Source organism: Hypanus sabinus, chromosome 5 (genome assembly GCF_030144855.1).
Source record: "Hypanus sabinus isolate sHypSab1 chromosome 5, sHypSab1.hap1, whole genome shotgun sequence".
Taxonomy (NCBI): Eukaryota; Metazoa; Chordata; class Chondrichthyes; order Myliobatiformes; family Dasyatidae; genus Hypanus; species Hypanus sabinus.
The window spans coordinates 155,402,483-155,422,283 of NC_082710.1; the positions used below are offsets into that span (position 1 = coordinate 155,402,483).

The 19,801-nt window shown below is 44.1% G+C and overlaps 1 protein-coding gene across 3 annotated transcripts in view; it reads left to right on the top strand.

Annotated features, from left to right (window-relative positions):
• Window positions 1-4,515: 4,515 nt before the first annotated feature.
• Window positions 4,516-19,801, top strand: part of LOC132394486 (HEPACAM family member 2-like) — a 54,181-nt gene continuing 38,895 nt past the window's right edge. For 2 of the 3 annotated variants that reach the window (XM_059970698.1, XM_059970699.1), the window contains exon 1: window positions 4,516-4,670. In XM_059970698.1, coding sequence (XP_059826681.1) covers window positions 4,613-4,670 — 58 coding nt within the window. In that variant the 5' untranslated portion in view covers window positions 4,516-4,612. The remainder of the gene's footprint in view (window positions 4,671-19,801) is intronic. The other variant, XM_059970700.1, reaches the window with a different exon arrangement.

Sequence of the window (19,801 nt, forward strand, 5' to 3'; positions counted from 1 at the left end):
GGGGAATGGTGAAGGGGAGGGGGAACAATTAACAGAATTTTGAGAAATTGATGTTCATGTCATCAAGTTGGAGGCTACCCAGATAGAAAATGAGGTGTTTCTCCTCCAACCTGAGTGTGGCCTCATGGTGGGAGTAGAGGAAGCCATGGTCTGACATGTCAGAATGCAAATGGGAAGTAGAATTAAAATGGGCGACCTCTGGTTGATCTGGCTGTTTCTGACTGACAGAGTATAGGTGAATCCGTCTCCCAGTCTATGTCGTGTCTCACCGATTTACAAGAGGTTAATCGCCTGGAACACTGGATAGAGTAGATGAATACAACAGACTCACAAGTGAAATATTTGCTCACTTGGAAGGACTGTTTAGATCCTGAATGGTGATGAGGGAGAAGGTGTGGTACTTGTTCTGCTTGCAAGGATAATTGCAGCAGAGAGATCAGATGGGAAGGATGAATGGACTAAGGAGTTGCACAGAGCCTCCTTCCTGCAGAAAGTGGTATTTCTAATCTATCTACGCCTTTTATAGTTTTATATGCTTTAACAGTGTGCCCCTCTGGTATTCTTAATACAATCCATCCTCTCCTTATGGCAAATATTCTCCAGTGCATTCAACATCCTGGTAAAACTCTCCTGCACCCTTTCCATATACTTCCTATTATGAGCAGACAATGTTCAAAATGTGACTTAACCAAAGTTTTATACAGTTCCATCATGGCTTTCTCATTCTGCCCTGACTGAGGAAAGTATGCATACCGATTCCTTTTGTTTTACTGCTTTATCTACTTGTGTTGCCACTTTCAGGGAGCTGTGGACTTACACAATATTCTTCTGCATGTCAGTCCTCCTAAGAGTCAGACGTACCGTTTTGCATACACTTGTATCTTTGGCCTCTCCAGATAAAGAAAAGGGATGCTTCTGAGAGAATGCTGTTCTTAGACTACAGTTCAGCATTCAATACCATAATTCCTTCGAGGCTCAACAAGAAGCTCAAAGACCTCGTCCTTCACCAATGTCTGTTTCACCACCCACGGCTCCAAGCTGCTTAATCAATTTACTGATCATACCACAGCGATTGGCCTAATCTCTGTAGGCAGCTTCATTATTATTTGAGACCTCATCACCCTAACACAGTGGTGTCAAGATAACAACCTCACCCTTAATGTCGCAGAAACAAAGGAGCTGTTTTGTGGACTACAGGAAGACTGGAAACAGGCTAACCTCTATTGACATCAATGGATCTGGGGTTGAGAGAGTGAACAGCTTTATGTTACTTGGCATCCACATCACTGAGGATCTCACATGGTCTGTACATACTGGCTATGTGGCAAAAAAGGCACAACAGCATCTCTTTCACCTCAGATGGTTGAAGAAGTTTAGTATATGCCCCAAAATCCTAAGACACCCTATAGGGGCACAATTGAGGGCATCCTGACTGGCTGCATCACTGCCTGGTACAGGAACTGTACTCTCTTTTTATTAATTTTAAACAGACATGAGAAACATAGATACAGAGAGTTTGAGAATGCATAATTAATAGGTTAAAGTATAAATACAAATAGATAATCCATATATAATAACCTCCCAAACTCATAGTAATTACGAAAAAAGGAGTAAGTAAGAAAAAAAAACCTCCAAAAAAAACACCTAACCAACATGGGCCATTGCATTATGTCAAGTATACACAGTAGCGTCAATAACTCCGTACCTCCATCCAAATAATTAAGGATAATAAAAGTAAAGTTTAGGAAAAGTCAGTTTAGCTCATATGAAAATATTGAATAAATGGCCTCCAAGTTTCTTCAAATTTAATTGAAGGGTCAAAAACAAAACTTCTAATTTTTTCTAAACTCAAACAAGAAATAGTTTGATAAAACCACTGAAATATGGTTGGAGGATTAATTTATTTCTAATTCAATAGGATAGATTTTCTAGCCATTAGCATAACAAATGCAATCATCCACCAAACTGAGGGGGATAAACAACTATTATCCACCATTGGTAAACCAAAAATTGCAGTGGTAGGATACGGTTGCAGGGAACTGTACTCTCAATCACAGGATTCTGCAGAGAGTGGTGCTGACAGCCCAGCATCTGTAGATGCGAACTCCCCACTATTCAGGTCATTTTCAAAGACAGGTGTGCAAAAAGGACCTGAAGTATCATTGGAGACCTGAGTCACCCCAACCACAAATTGGTCCAGCTGCTATCATCTGGGAAATGTTACCACAGCATAAAAGCCAGGACCAACAGGCTCCGGGACAGCTTCTTCCACCAGGCCATCAGACTGATTAATTCATGCTGACACAATTGTATATTGACTGTCCTGATGTATATACGATTTATTACAAATTACCATACATTGCACATTTATATGGAGATGTAATGTAAAGTTTTTTTATGCCTCATGTATGTGAATGATGCAAGTAATAACGTCAATTCAATAACTCACATCATATCTCCACCCAAATTTTCAATGAAACTAACGTATAGCCTGCTGCATCAGTTGACAACCTTTCTCAATATCCACGATTTGAGCAACAGGCATGTAGATACAGACAACACACAGCATATACAGTAAATCACATAAAATATACAGGACCATGAAGAGAGGAAGGAAAAAAGACGGCAAACACAAGATCATGATGCAAGAGACAATCAGAGGCAAGTCCATGGTAGTGGTAGTGCAAAACGTGGTCCCTCGTGTTTATTGCTGAGGCAGGGTTGGGGTTGTGCAGGGCAATTCACGAACCTCACATTTGTCAGAAAGTAGGCTTCTGTACCTCTTGTTTACCGCAGCAGTGTTGTAAAGTGAACAACGTCACCAGAGAGACACTGAAGCTAGTGGATATAGAAGTGTTTTATTTAGCAATAAACAAGCAACAGGCATTATTCAGCATTAGGGGCACTCTTGGAAGGAGAGGCCTCCCAGACCCAATGGTATACTGTGTCCGGTGCTCCCGGTGTGGCCTTTTATATATTGGCAAGACCCGACACAGACTGGGAGACCGTTTCGTGAAACACCTACACTCGGTCCGCCAGAAAAAGCAGGATCTCCCAGTGGCCACACATTTTAATTCCACGTCCATTCCCATTCTGATATGTCTATCCATGGCCTCCCTGTTGTCAAAATGAATCTATACTCAGGTTGGAGGAACAACACCTTATATACCGGCTGGGTAGCCTCCAACCTGATGGCATAAGCATTGACTTCTCTAACTTCCGTTAATGCCCCTCCTCCCCTTCTTACCCCATCCCTGACTTATGTAGTTGTTTGCCTGTTCTCCATCTCCCTCTGGTGCTCCCCCCCTTTCTTTCTCCTGAGGCCTCCCGTCCCAAGATCCTTTCCCTTCTCCAGCTCTGTATCACTTTCGCCAATCACCATTCCAGCTCTTCGCTTCATCCCACCCCCTCCGGTTTACTCCTATCATTTCGCATTTCCCCCTCCCCACCTCTACTTTCAAATCTCTTACTATCTTTTCATTTGGTTAGTCCTGACGAAAGGTCTCAGCCCGAAACGTTGACAGTGCTTCTCCCAATAGATGCTGCCTAGCCTGCTGTGTTCCACCAGCATTTTGTCTGTGGTGTTGTTTGAATTTCCAGCATCTGCAGATTTCCTTGTGTGAGACCCAACGTTATATTGTATAACATTTTTCAAAGCTAAGATCAAATGTAACAGCAAGATAATTCTATAGACACAAGTTTTCTACATTCCTCCCTTTGAATTACATATAACTTTGAACCCCTTCCATCTAAACACCCACTCTCCAAGCACCCAAAATGAATGTTAATTCCTACCAACTCAGGACTGTATTCATGCACATGCAGCCTTCTACGACCAAACGGAGTGTTTCTTTGTCCACAACAAACACCCAAAAATGCAGCATTATTCAGAGCCGCAGTTTAAATTCAATCTATAACAGACATTGACGTCCGAAGACTGGCTGCTGTAAAAATTAGTATTTGCTTTATTCTATAAAGCAACAAGGCCCTTGGAAACCCATTGGCAGTCGTTGCTCAGTAACTGATCTATGCAGTTGGAGCACCAATATACATAACCAAGAAAGACACACACACACTCACTGAGAAACAGTAGTACAGCAGTCATTCTCAACAAATACTGCAGGGAAAAACGGATATACGATTTGCATAAAAACGATCGGAGAAAAGAACAATAACCTAATTAACATAATCAACATAATTAAAAAAGCATAAACTACCCCTCTGAACTGAATGCACTTTTGCATTGCCGTTTAACGAGTGTAATTTAATAACTTCGCTTCTGCTACCAGAAATAATATATTTTATCAAGAATATATTAAATATAAACCAGTTTACAATCAAATATTTAACTTTCGTAAGGCAGGCACTGCGGACCCCGATTTGCATACTTTATTTAATGTCGCCTGTGAGAATTACAGCCCCAAAACGGGTATCGACATGGGCGGGGGTGGGGTGTGGATTGGAAATAAAACATTGTACGAAGAAAACAAGAGACCATCAGAGGCAATAAATAAACTGACGCATATCCGGACTCCGAATCCCTCCCACTCTTACCCACCGTCCGCAGAGAAACGGTAAAGCTGATGCTGATCTCCATCTTTGGTAATTCGACATGTCGTTCTGCTCTCATTTCCTCTTGCTCTTTCTGTTGCCTTCACTGGGATCTTCAGGTAAGTTTCTAACTACCACAGGACAGTGGAAAACATATTCTCATCTCAGTACCTACTGATAAATTTGTCCAAATGATTCGTGGTGAGGGGGGCGTGATTGTGGTCGTCATCCCGGTCCAGAATGCTTACTGGCCAACGCTATTTATTGTTCTTGTTTTAAAATGAGTTCATGGGATTATGGTGGGACGTTTATTTATTGTTACATTTTAGCTTGGGTCAGGAGTCAGCGGGAGACGCTCATGGAGTGAGTACTGTTTTAGATTCGCTCCATTACCTTTACTTCTTTTAACCTTTGATCACCCTTATTCAACTTATTTTTACCTACACCAAAAGATTCTTGCTATTTTGTTTGGACTTATCGTTAAAAGTTTATTGTGAATTTTTGAAGATATGTACTCAGAAATGGCTCTTAGATCTAAAGCCCGAGATTTTGGACGGAACCCGAACGGCAATGGCAAGGAGCCAGCTCATCCGCAACGCACTGAATTAACTTATGAATTGTTACTGGAGGTTTTGGATAAAAAAAATTGATGAACATTTTAGCTTGGGTTATACAGTTAATTCGCTGTAGGTCACCCTGTTAGCGGGGTACGTATTAATCACCTACCCGTCTGTATGTGACTGACTGGGCTCTCTGCTCGGGTCACGGCGCCCGTTTTATTTTTTTGTGTTCGTCACAAGAGGGGTCCTCCCAGTCAGATCCCTCCGTACGCCCGGAACATCGTCTCCACACCCCGCTGCCCACGGGAGGACTGCAATGGGCGGAATCAGTAACCCGCCTCTGCGCACAGTGGGATCGCGAAGAAGGATGAAAGCTGGTTTCACGCTTCTTCCCCGGTAGCTGCGTAGCAAAGGACTCTCTGATCTATGGCTGTTCGCGGAGACAAACATCCGGTACTGCTGGCAGATCACCAACTCGGTGAAAGACTCTGTTTGTTCGGCCCAAAACTTGATGGACATCGAGGTGTCCGTGGCAGAATGCTGCCAACTGGCACATTCTCGGCTGCAGGGGTACGCGCTGAGGGACGCACTGAAACTTGGTGCAGCCACCGCAAGGACCCAGTGGGGAAGGACCACGGTTTAGGGCTCTTCTCCCGCGGGAGTGGGGGGGTGGGGGTTTGTATGGCGGGAAGCATACCCCTCAACAATGGTTATACAATATGAACTAGTTGAGTGCCACGTGAGTGGCTGAAATCGTGAAACTGTATAGAATATAATTGTACTATCTGTCTGTAAAGCATGCACAGTTATTGAATGGTTTATTGTTAATAATTTTATTGTGAATAAAGTATATTTTGGTAATAAAAAAGGGCTGTTGAGTTAAAGGAGCTCTTTTCGTCTGTCATCATGGGCTGAAAGCTCACCACAGGAGTCAGGAGTGGGATTAAAGTTGATGACGATATTGAAGAGCTATGACATCAGATGGAGCGCCTGAAAACTCAGGGAATAAGTCAAGGGAGCGAGCAGTATTTCTGCCCCTGCACTGGCCTCCTGAAGATGAGACCTGGAGGGAGGACCAGGAAACCAAGCATCCTAGACCGGTCTCCCTCGTGGCACACATCGGGGACCCAAAGATGCCATAAATGTGGGAGAATGTGCAACATGGTAGACACCACTGACACCGCCAGAACAGAAGGAAGACCAAAGGGCCTCAGGAATTAATGCCACAAGGTTGATCCTGAAGATCCCCAGGTACCGGAACCTTACCTGGTGCAAGTCAGTCTTGTGGCATGGCACAACAGGTGGAACCCCACCGAGACGGCGGTGCACCTCACCCTGCAGATGGATGCCCTCCCCGACCTAATACCAGCTGAGTAGTGTGACTACGGGGCTGTCGTTGCAGGACTGGAGCGGTGTTTCAGGCAGAGGCTATTAGAGGAAGCAATGAGTGAAGAACTGGGCAGTTCACAGCATCATGTGGAAGAATCCTTGGGGGCATTCACAGGAGATCTCCGCCACTGTGCTCAGTATGGCTACCCCTAGTTCGCTCCCGCGGTCCAGGAAGAGCTTCCCCTCCACGCTTCTGTAAAGGAGCTGACACTGGAGTGCCTTTGGCAGCATGTTCACCTGAAATCACCATAATTGCTGGTTGAGGCACTGGTAGAGGGGGAGAGGGCAGAAGCAATTTTAGCCTCCCAAGCTGTTCCAGCGTCGCCCTGCATGCCGCTTACCCGGGCTTGTATCACCAAGTTGGAGGAGGAAACTGACAAAGAGGATCCCATGAGACAGGTCCGACCTACTCCGTGCTCGCCCTGTCACATGCCAGGGAGTGATCTCCACTACCATTGTGGTGAGTTGGGTCATTTGGCCCGGGACTGCCTTACTGCACCACACCACAGACTAGTGCAGCCATGGGGAAATGCTGAGCACCGCCCAAGGCCTCCAGCAGAATCCTCTCTGTTATCACCTCTCCAGGTGGGCCATTTGGGTGAAGAGCAGGCTTATGGGAGGACTGCATGTTGGAGGGCATCAGATGCCTTGTGTTGGTGGATACGGGGTCAACCATCACCATCAAACATTTGAGTGGACCAGCCATTCCCATCCAGGTGGCAGTCCAGCTGGCTATGATCTCTAGTGACTATGTGGGAATGAGAGGGAAGAGTTCACTGGGCATCGCAGTGGTGGAAAGACAGTAGAGCACAAGGTGTGGCGAGCCGACTTCCGGAGTCCACCACATCCCAGGCAGCGGCGTCGTACTCCACCAGGACTTCTGGACTTTTTTGTGGAGTTTGGAGCTGCTGGGGATGGCTGACCCTTCACGTAGGGGCAGTGTGGCATTCTGGGGTTCATCAGACCGCTCCAGCGTTCCTAATGGCCAGTGGTATTTATTATTGTTGTTTTCAAATAGATTCATGTGATTATGGTGGGATGTTTGTTTATAGCTACAGTTAGCTTAGGTTATACAGTTATTTGCTTGTATGTTTGTGGGTCATTCTGACTGTAATTGGGGTCTGTAATAATCACTCCCTTCCTCATGTGACTGGGTGTGTTTTCTCCCTGGGTCATAGTTCCCTATCTGTTTTTTTAGTTGTTACAATAAAGTGGCTGTTGGGTTAAATGAGTTCTTCTCGTCTGTCATCATGGGCTGAATGCTCACCACAATATATTCCAATGCATGGCATCGGATCTGTTAGTATTTCATACTTTGAAGCCATATGATGCACATACCCTCTACAGTGATGGGTCTAGAGCTGTTTGATGCGGAGAGTGCCCTGGATGTTTAGATTGGGAATACAGAGTGAACTCCCAATGTGGATATAATGCTCTCAAAGCCATCTGAAATGCTCCCTATGTTAAATACCTCAGAATTCCCATTAGTTTAGCTGATCTTATACGTTTTCAATAAGGCTTTGAGAAATCCTCAGGTGCTATCCTCCGTATAGCTGGCAAACTCAAACCATGACAGACCTCTCTGTCATTACTTTTTGCCTACTTAACACTTTCCCTCCCCTGCTTATAATCTCCAGTATTTCCATTCCTGCAGTATGCACCATCTCCATGGTTCCTTTCAACATAACCCATCATCTATGCCAGCTCACAGAGGAATCCCATCCCTACCACATTTCCTATTGGCTGTTCTTCTGGCATTTCTGTCCACATTACTATCCAAACGGCACAGCAGACTACTTACCCTCTTCACTAACCTGCCAGGCTGGTGTTGTTGGGACATTGGAGGAAACCAGAGTACCCAGAGAAAATCCACATTGTCACAGGGCAAATGTGGAAACTTGAGATAAAGCCAGAGGTCAGGAATTAAACTAGAATACTTGAGCTGTGAGGTTGAGTGCCAATGTGCTGCATTCTGTGTATCCTATAGTAAATCCACCAACATTCTCCCACTTCCAGCACACCCCCACCCATTGTCAGAGAGTCGGCATAGAATTGTGTTGAATATGGACCTCAAGTACTCCAAATGTACTCTATTTATGAGGATCAGAAATTACCTGAACCTCACTAAAGGAGACGTATAAAGACACTGGTTCAGGAGTGTGATAAAACCCAGAGTCAAGGCAAATGAAGTTTATTGTGTTATGATACCAGCCCCCTCCTTTGTGAGAATCGCAAGAGCACCCATTGAGGGGGCGTCAGTAGACCCAGGAAGTGGGAGAGAGAGAAACGTGCCGAATAGCACGTTCCACTGGGATGCAAAATAAGGTGACAGTGACTATTGTCTCATGGAGACCATGTGTAAAGCCCTCGGGCAAAGTGGGCTGGTTGAGAGAGAGATTGTATCATCCCAACCTGATTGACACCTGCAACCCCGTGAGGAAGTATAAAGGAGGGTCTAAGGGGGACAGCTCCTTCAGACGCACCAAGAAGACACGAGAGTGATCCCGCCGTAGCGGGAAGCCATTTTGAAGGAAGCCACGTGCGTTAGATTCTGGGATTGGAATTTGTGGCTGGAATCACGGAAAACCACTTTTAACTAACATCGGGGAGGGGGAGCCCGCTCCCCTGATTCTACAGATGTTTCATAAGGACCCGGCAAGTCTTTCCTTTTTCTCACCAATCTCTCTCTCTCTGTCGCACCACATGAAACCCAGCGATTCCCAAAAGGCTGAAGCCTGCAGACTTCTGAGTGACTTTTATATTTCCAACGGACAATATATTATCCCCTAGACAACAGTAGAGCTTATTTCTTAATGATGATTATTACTATACCCACGCTTTAGATTGAGTATTGACGATGAGCATTATCTCAATGTTTGTATTAACCTTACTTTTGTGCCCCTTTATAAATAAAGATGTTTGAAAATAGTGCCATCAGACTTCAACGGACCTTTCTATCTTTGCTGGTAAGTTATCCAGTTATGGGATACGTAACAACTTGGGGGCTCGTCTGGGATTTGACACCAAATTGGGAGGCCAGTGAATCGGGCTTGTAAGTCCAAAACTTGAATCTGGTTACGTGGGTAGCCAGACGGGAAACCAGCAATGATGGATGTGGGTGAATTTATGAAAAACCCGACTGTGGGGGCGCTAGAGGCGGCCACCAAATCAGACATGTTAAATTTGGCAAAAGGGTTGAACCTCGCAGAAGTGAGGTCATCCATGAAAAAGCGGGAGGTGCGAAGGGCCATAACTCAGTATTACATTGGGAAGAATGTGTTTGAAGCTGAGGTATTGGAAGATATCCCTGAAAAGGTACCATCAAGTGGGACAGTTCAGTTAGAGGTGGAGAAATTAAGGTGGGAACATGAAATTAAGTTAAAAGAGCTGGAAGCTGCTGAGGGAGAGAGAGAAAGGGAGCAGGTGTTCCACCTAAAGGAGCTAGAGACGACACGGGACCATGAGCTCCAACTAAAGGGGTTAGAGGTGAAAAAGGAGCAGGACCCAGCTGAGACGCAAAGAAAGCATGAAATTCAGCTAAAGGAGCTAGAAGCAGTCAAGAAAGAGAAGGAACGGGCCGAGAAAGAGAAACAGAGGAAACATGACTGGGAGATGGAGCAGATGAGGAACGAGCGAAGAGATCAAGTGTTAGACCGAGCGGAGCGGTTTAATGTTAGTAGGGAGTTGAGATTGGTACCTCCGTTCGAGGAGACAGATGTTGATAGTTATTTCTTGCTTTTGAAAAGGTGGCAGTAAATCAGAAGTGGCCAAAAGAGCAGTGGGTGGCGTTGTTACAAAGTGTGTTAAAGGGGAAGGCCCAACGATCATATGCGTCGTTGTCCCTGGAGGAGGGAGAAGCAGAGAATTATGCTGAAGTAAAGGAGGCCATTCTCCGGACTTACGAATTGGTACCTGAGGCCTCCAGACACAAGTTTAGAAATTTAAGGAAAGGGTGGAATCAAATGTATACAGAGCTAGCCCATGAGAAGGGGGTGCTCTTGGACCGTTGGTGCACCGCAGAAAGGGTGGATGAGGATTATGGGCGTCTCAGGGAGTTACTTTTGATTGAGGAATTTAAAGGTTGTGTTCTGGAGGAGATCCGGATGTATTTGAATGAGAAGCCGGATAAGTCCATTTCAGAATTTGCCAGGTTGGCGGACGAATATGCCCTAACCCACAAGACAAAGACTCCCTCGAATAAAGGTCCCCAGAGAGACCGTGGGAACGATCGAGAAAGTCCGACGAGTGAGGCAGAGGTCCCACCGGGAGCTAGCGGTAAGGTTGAGGGGGAAAGGCAAGACGCCCAGAAGTTTCCGGGTTTGACCTGTTTTAATTGTGGAAAGGAGGGGCATATTGCATCTCGATGCTTTGCTCCGAGGAAAGAGATAGGAAGAGGGAAAGCCGCAGTCCCTATCGGGTGTGCCGTGGTAATCAGTAAATTGACCAGAGAGCCGAGGGTAGACAGAGTACGAGAAGGCTCTTGAGTTGTCTGTCACACGGAACCATGTCTGTGATGGAGGGAGACACACCAGTTCCCGTACGAATCTGGAGAGACACGGGGGCTGAGCTGTCGTTGATCAGCAGTAAGGAACTAGAATTTGGTCGGAAAACGGGCTTGGTAAAGGTAGAAGGAATAAATAAAAGGATAGAAATGGTGTCCTTACATAAGGTCATTCTGGATTGTGAGCTGGTGTATGGATCAGTTGAAATAGGGGTGCCGTCAGAATTCCCGAGAGCTGACGTGGACATCCTGCTTTGGAACGACTTAGCAGGGGGTAAGGTTTGGTCAGAAATCTGCCGACGTGCCGACCGGCGAGTGTGGTGGCCCCACCCCTAGCGTCCAAGGACTATCTCGCAGGCGCGGTCATTCGCAGCATGTCGAGAGAGGCAGCTGAGAATGAGAGCAGTTTAAATCTGGCCAGTTTTGATTTGGCTGACCCTGTGCCATGAGGGCTTAGAGGGTGGTAAGACGAAGAGTAGTAAAGTAAAAGGGGGTAAGGGAGACGAGATAGATCTGCCCTTAGTGAAGAGAAAGGTCCTAAAGGTAGGAAATAAAGATGAGAAACGGATAAAGCTGTTAAAAGGTCCAGAGTTGGACATGGATGATCTGTCTGGTTTGGCAGAATTGTTTGAAGAACTTGAGAGTTCTAAAGGTGTTCCCGATAATGAGAGGAGGGCAGTCCTAGATGGAAAGGATACCCTTGCCTCGAAGGAGTCTGCTGAAAAGGCCGAGGAGGTTGCTTCAGCTTGCAGGGTTGCGCCTTCCCTGGGTGGGAGCTGCCCAGAGAGTAACTGGGAGGATCGGGGGAAGTTAGAATTTGAAAAAGGTACGGGTGTTGAAAGCCTGGAAGAGGCTGATGTCCCATTTGAGTGTGTCCGAGATGGGGATGCATGTGGTGCTGAACCTGGTAATGGAGCTCAGAAGAAGTCTGAGGTATCTGATTCAGTGGAACGGGGCGGCTGTCCTTGTGGGTCAGATAGACTTGGTTCAGTGGGAAAAGGGTTAACCTTGGTAACCGGGGGAAGTGTGAGTTCCGCGGTGTTTGTACTCGAAGGTGGGTTCAAAGTTAACGCAGAATTTAAGAATGGAGGGATGAGGATTATTATTGAAGGAAACGGAAAGGATGTAGTTTCCAAATCGAAGGAAGAAATCTTAAACCTGGCAGATTGCTCACAGAGTGAGCTGGGAGATAGCGGGGCCCCCCCCCTCTATTGTTATGCCAGGATGGGGTGTGAAGAGGCCGCCTTCGAAATGCTACTTTAAAAGAGTTCAAATTAAACACCAATAGCCTGAAGGGTACTGACAAAAGGGCTAGCCACCTGGGTAAAATCAAAGAATTGGGTGCAAATGGTCTAAGTTTGGGGCATGTTGTTGCTAAAATAACCCCGATGAATGAGGCGGGTGGGAGTTCACCACAAAAAATTACTCAAGTTCCCCACGGGGGGGGGGGGGGGGGCTCACCGAAAAAGAGGCGATGGTTAATGGGGATGCCATTGTTAACCAGCAAAGCAGGTTGAACGGGGTTGCACCAAAGCCTGTGAATAACAAAGACAGCCTCTTTGGAGACCTGCCAGTTAAGTAAAATGACTGAAATGACTAAAATGACTGTATTCGCATAAACTTTTGTAAATGCACCTAAGCTAAGGTCACACCACCTTAGTTTTGTTGCGAGGGAAAAAAATAAATGTGTGGTTATTGAATTGAAGTCTGATGCTACAAGACTTTAGTACGGTATGTGATGTTAAGATATTAAAGAAAGGGACACTGTAATCGTTAACTATTTAGATACTGACTTGAATGTATAACGGTAGTACTCTGAAAAGAAAAACTTGTGTATTGAGTTAGATTCAAAAATCCTGTAGGACTGTGTACCACTCCGTTTTAACTGCTGGTAAAAACGTTTTTAAGAGGGGAGGTGATCCCAGCCCCCTCCTTTGTGAGAATCACAAGAGCACCCATTGAGGGGGGGGGGGGGTCAGTACCCAGGAAGTGGGAGAGAGAGAGAGACGTGCTGAATAGACCCAGGAAGTGGGAGAGAGAGAAACGTGCCGAATAGCACGTTCCACCGGGATGCAAAATAAGGCGACAGTGACTATTATCTCATGGAGACCATGTGTAAAGCCCTCGGGCAAAGTGGGCTGGTTGAGAGAGAGATTGCATCATCCCAACCTGATTGACACCTGCGACCCCGTGAGGAAGTATAAAGGAGGGTCTCAGGGGGACAGCCCCTCAGACGCACCAAGAAGACACGAGAGTGATCCCGCTGTAGCGGGAAGCCATTTTGAAGGAAGCCACGTGCGTTAGATTCCGGGATTGGAATTTGTGGCTGGAATCACGGAAAACAGCTTTTAACTAACATCGGGGAGGGGGAGCCCGCTCCCCTGATTCTACGGATGCTTCATAAGGACCCGGCAAGTCTTTCCTTTTTCTCACCAATCTCTCTCTCCCTCTCTGTCGCACCACGTGAAACCCAGCGATTCCCAAAAGGCTGAAGCCTGCAGACTTCCGAGTGACTTTTATATTTCCAAACAGACAATATATTATTTCCTAGACAACAGTAGAGCTTATTTCTTAATGATGATTATTACTATACCCGCACTTTAGATTGAGTATTGATGACGTGCATTATCTGAATGTTTGTATTAACCTTCCTTTTGTGCCCCTTTATAAATAAAAACGTTTGAAAATAGTGCCATCAGACTTCAACTGACCTCTCTATCTTTGCTGGTAAGTTATCCAGTTATGGGATACGTAACAATTGTCATTTCCACAAGTGTGGTGAGGTATGAGGTGCTTGCATCAACATTAGGGACATGTAGGTTCAGAGATCACACCGTTTAAAGTACACTAGACAGTGAAGAAATAAAGATGTTGGTGGAAAACAAAACTACAAATCCATGGTTGTGCAAAATATTCCTTTGCTGAGGTTGTGCAGATCGGTGCAAGAACCTGATGGACGTAGTAAAGTAGCTGCTCCTGTGGAGCTGCAGACTTCTGAACCTCTCGTCTGACGATAGGAATGGGACCCTTGTGGTGGGATGCTTGATGGTAGCCTTGAATTACCCAATTACACAATTAATTTCCATTTTGAGATCCATGAACTCCCACCACAGCCTAGAACATAGAACATTATTAAAAAAAGGACACTGACTGCAGATAAAAGGCAGTTTTTTTCCCAACAGCTCTCATGTTGGACCAGCTAGCTGTCTTATTAAATTGAGAAGGAACTCTACCATAATATTTTACTACTCAATTTGCAGATGTAAGCTTGACTTAATTGGGTGTGCACATACTGAGCACCTGATGCCAGTCACACACCTGGATCACATTCCTGATAACACTTACTCACATTCCCATAGCACTCCTAATAACTGGTTCTGGATAAACATATACCCACATTCCCGGCACAATCTTACAAACACATCCTTCCTGTGCTCTGGATTGTAGCTCCAATTTCGTACTTGATCTCAGCTCCATCTTCCCATCCTTGTATATTAAGGCTCCTCCACTATTGGAAATATCTTCACCACATCTATTCTGTCTAGACTTTTCAATATTCAATAAATTTCATTTCACCTTTTGTCCACACCCCCCCCCCCATTCTTCAAAACACCATAAACCCAGAGCTGTCAAACACTCCTCAAACGCTAACTCTTTTCATTGCAGAGATCATTCTTGTCTACCTTCTTCAGTGCCTATCCTTTCTTGGATAAGGGGCCCAAAATTGTTCACTATATTCCAAGTGTTGTCTAACCAGTCTGTTATTAGTTCTCAGAATGATTTCCTTGTGTTTATATTCTAGTCCTCTCAATATGTACGCTAATGTTTCATTTACGTTGCTCACTATGACTGAACCTGCAAGTTAATTTTGAGGGTATCCTCCACTAGGACTCCTGAGTCCCTTTGCAGCTTTGATTTCTGAATTTGATCCCTGTTTAGAAAATCTTCTACATCCTTTTTCTTTCTACCCAAGTGTGAAACTATGCACTTCCCTACTCTGTATCCCACCTGCCACTTCTTTGTTCAGAGCCCTAATCTGTCAGTACTTTTGCAGAGTCCCTACTTACTCAGCTGCAGTTTTGTCCACGTGTGAATGTTTTTACATATTTAGTTGCTGGCCCATGTTTGGCTGATTCGATATTTGCATTACCAAGCATCACCTTATACCTGATAAGGTGGCTAAGTCAGAGGTATAGAGTTCCAAAAAGGGAAAGAATGAACCTTGTGAAGATAGGATCCAGGTGGAAAAAGGTAGCACAAGTAATGAAATACTGAATTCTATTTTGATTCTAGGACACAGAATCAGTACAATAATTTGTCAGAGTCAAGTTTATTAAAACATAAAATTTGTTGTTTCACAACAAAGACGTTACGAAATGCAACATTTTAGAAATGAACCAGCAACAATAGGTTACACATGGAGTCCGGTTCTGATGTTAAAACCACTATCTTTATTAGTAACTATTTATGGTATAGTAACTTAAAGAAAATAAATAGAAGTTAACAGTATTGTGTGTAAGTATAACTCACAAACTATTGAGCCTGGGGGAATAAGACTTAGAGTCTTGAGATGGAAAGTTCAGTCCTCCATGGAATAAATGATAGGAAAGAGATATTTGTAATCCACTTTGTACTGGAGAGAGAAGGCAAGTACAAAGTATCCACAGGTTCCACGCTGGTAAATCAAGATAACAGTCGCCGTAAATTTTGTCCGTCGTGACATTCTAAATCCACATACAAATTATTACTGAAAGTGACCTGTCATAGGAATATCGTCTTCCAGTGGTTACCACACAACATACCCAGGCAAGGGCTACACAAGTGGTTCCACAAGATATCCCAAAATCCACTCCTATGGGCTATACAAAGTGACAATCCTACATTTGTTGTGCACCGTGTGCCAATGTTTAACCCAATCTTTTGGGCTTAAAAGAGTTCCAAACCATAGCAGTAACAAGCTGAAGTTTCAGCTTGCCTGTCCATTCTTTTTTTCTTTTTCTTTCTCTCCCTCTCTCCCTCCCTGAAGGTCATTCTCTCTGTGTAAAAACCTGAAGCAAACCCCTTCAGCCTCTGACTGATGTCATAGTCCTGCCTCACTCAGGCGCTTAAAGTGACAGTCCACAGTAAACAAAACCTGTGGGTTCATAACAGACAACACATTTCTATAAATTGCAGTATAAATAAAAAGAGCAAAAATAAGGCAGTGTTCATGAACTGTTTCTAAGTATGTTGGTGGAGGGGAGAAGGTATAACTAAATCACTGAGTGTGGCTTTTTAGCATGAAGAGGGCATGCCCTGAATGTCGTGCGTGTTTGGTGATCAATACCCAAAAGGGTCCAATATCCTCGCAGGCAGGGTACAACAGAGCTGTTAGGGAGGGTTTACTCTAATTTGGCATGCGAATGGGAGTGTTAGGGCTGAGGAAGGGATAAACAGAAATAAAACAAAGATAGCGTGCAACAGAGGTGTCAGAAAGGACAGGCAGGAGATGAGGCATAATCACAGCCAGTGGGATGAGTTACATAGAGGCGTGGTGCCATTAAAACAGAAAGCAACAAATACTGGACTGAGCGTGTTATATTTGAATGCATGCAGCAAAAGAAATAAAATAGATGATCTTGAATTTCAGCTACAAATTGGCAAGTATGACATTGTGGCCATCTCTGAAGGATGGCTGTCATTGGGAGCTGAATATCTAAGGATATACAGTGTATTGGAAAGATAGGTTCGTCCACAGAGGGGGTGATGTGGCCTGGTGTATAAGAAATAATATTAAATCATTAGAAAAGGATGACATAGGATCGGAAGGTGTAGAGTCTCTATGGACTTAGTTAAGAAATGGCAAGGCTAAAATGACAGTTGTACACAGGCCTCCAAACAGCAGCTGTGATGTGGATTGCAAATGTGGATTGATGTGGGTGTGGATTGCAGGAGACAGAAAAGGCGTGTCAGAAGGGATTTTAACATGAAAGTCGATTGGGGAAAACCAGGCCAGTATTGGACCTCAGAATTTGTAGAATGTCTAAGGGATGGCTTTTTAGAACAGCTTGTTTTTGAGCCCACTGGAGGATCAGCTGTGCTGGATTCGGTGTTGTGCAATGATCTGGAGGTGATAAGAGAGCTTAAGGTTAAGGAACCTTTAGGGAACTGTGCACTCAATATGATAGTGTTTACTTTGAAATTTGAGGTGGTGAAACTAAATTCCAGTGTTATGATACACGAAAAATGAATATAGAATTGAGACAGGTTTTTGATTAACAAATAAAACATTTGTTAAACACTGCTCAATAAAAATTAAAAGTAAGCAAATGACTAATAACTGGAAGTTAACTGCTATACAGCAACTCGAACAGATCCTAAAATGATAAATGCGAACACAGTTCTTAAAGCGATAAATGCGAAAGTCCAAATGATTTGTACAATCAATTAGGAGAGACTTCCCTGAAGTAACGAATTCCTTGATGACATGATGTTACTGCTGATCCCAGCCAAAAAATGCCTTGCCCAAAGGATTTACGATGAAGGAAATTAAAAACTGCTTAAAAGCACTGATCTTCTCCTTAGCGAATAACCCTGCTCCAATTCTTTCTTCTCTTATAGCAGGGACTATCTTGGATGCAGGTTACTATCTTCTTTGAACAAGAATTCATTAAGGTTGCTTCTGTAGCAAACTGCTGACAACACCAAACTTTCCCGATCCTTTGGGTTTTCCATACTTAGGTAAATTCTTCACTCTGTGACTGAATTGCAAAGGTAGAAGCCAAATCACAACTGGCAGTGGGTTTAGAAACTGCTGGCACACTTACAATAGAAAGTAAAACTCCGCTTTAAAACAAGACTACGTCATGAGACAAATACGCAGCATAATGGAGTAACTGACGAATTAAACAATGAACTGACCTGCGTCACAGCAAGGCTTCCTCGTTTTCCATAGGGGTTGAAGTTTGGACCGTTACTTTTTATGATGTATGTCAATGATTTGGAATTAAATGGATTAATGGATTTGTGGCTAAGTATGTCAATGATATAAAGATAGGTGGAGGAGTGGGTAATGTTGAGGAAATGAGGCCTGCAGAGGGACTTAGATAGTTTAAGGGAATTGGCAAAAAAGTGGCAAATGAAATACAATGTTGGAAAGTGTATGGTCATGCACTCTGGTGGAAAAAATAAATGGGCAGACTATTATTTAGATGGGGAGAGAATTCAAAATGCAGAGATGCAAAGGGACTTCGGAGTCCTTGTGCAAGATACCCTAAAGGTTAACCTCCAGGTTGAGTTGGCATGAATGTTGGCATTCATTTCTAGAGGTACAGAATATCAGAGCAGGAATGTGACGTTGAGGCTCTATAAGGTATTCTTGAGACCACACTTGGAGTATTGTGTGCAGTTTTGGGCTCCTTATTTTAGAGAGGATATCCTGACATTGGAGGCGGTTCAGAGAAGATCCACGAGAATGATTCCTGGCATGAAAGGGTTACCGTATTGAGGAAGGTCTGGCAGCTCTTTGGCTGTATTCCCTGGAGTTCAGGAGAATGAGGGAGCATCTCATAGAAACATTCTGAATGTTAAAAGGCCTGAACAGATTAGATATGGCAAAGTTATTACCCATGGTAGGAGAGTCTGGTACAGGAGTGCACAACTTCAGGATTGAAGGACATCCATTTAGAACAGAGAGGAGGAGAAATCACTTTATTGAGAGGGTGGTAAATCTGTGGAATTTATTGCCATGAGCAGCTGTGGAGGCTAAGCCATTGGATGCATTTAAGGCAGAGATGCAGTTAGGTTCTTGATTAGCCAGGGTATCAAAGGGTATGGGGAGAAGGCAGGGGAGTGGCAATGACTGAAAGAGTTAAATCAGCCAATGATTGAATAGTGGAGCAGACTCGATTGGCTGAATGGCCTACTTCTCCTACATCTTATGGGCTTATGATGGATGTTACCTTTTTAAGTTATTGTCTGTTGAAGTGATCCTTGATGGCGAGGGTTGTGTATGCAATGGGTTTGGCTAAGTTTGCAACCTTCTGCAGTCTTTACTGACATAATAATTCTTCTCAAACTCTGAAAGAAGTAGAGCTGCTGGTGTGCCGCTTTCACGACTGCATCAGTGTACTGGGCTAGTTCCTCTGAAGTGTTGATTACCAGGATCTTGAAGCAGCTCACTCTTTCCACCGATCCTGAGGACTGCTATGTGTTGTTCTGACTTGTCTTTCTTGTCCACAATCAATTTCTTTATCTTCCCGTCAGCAATTACAGTTTTTTGTTGCAACAACATGCTACTGGTTAATGTCTCACTCCTCTGTCCTCTGCTTTGCCATTTGAGATTTTACCAACAATAGTGGTGTCATTTGTGAATTTATAGATGCCACATGAATAGTGCTTAGCTGCACACTCAAGTGCAGAGAGAGTACAGCATTGGACTAAGCACACATCTGTGATCTTACTGCAATGCAAATATAGATAGTGGTTAATGAGTAAAAGAACATACGTAGGAAGACAGGTGCATTTGTAGCTGTTGAACTTCCCTTTAGTTGTGTATACATTACTATATTTATTGGCAGAGCTGCAAAGGCAGTTTACCATATTTTGATAACATTAAGGATTGTTTGTCACAATAATAAAACTATAACCGTCCAGGTTACTACCCTGATCGTTTAATTGCAGTTTAACTAATAATCAGGAGCAGACAACTCACTTACAAGTGGATGCCTGTAGTTTATATAGTTCCAGCATATCTCCCTCATCATGATTTCTGTCTGACAAAGGCTCATTGATCTAAACTACTTACACTTCTCCATAAATG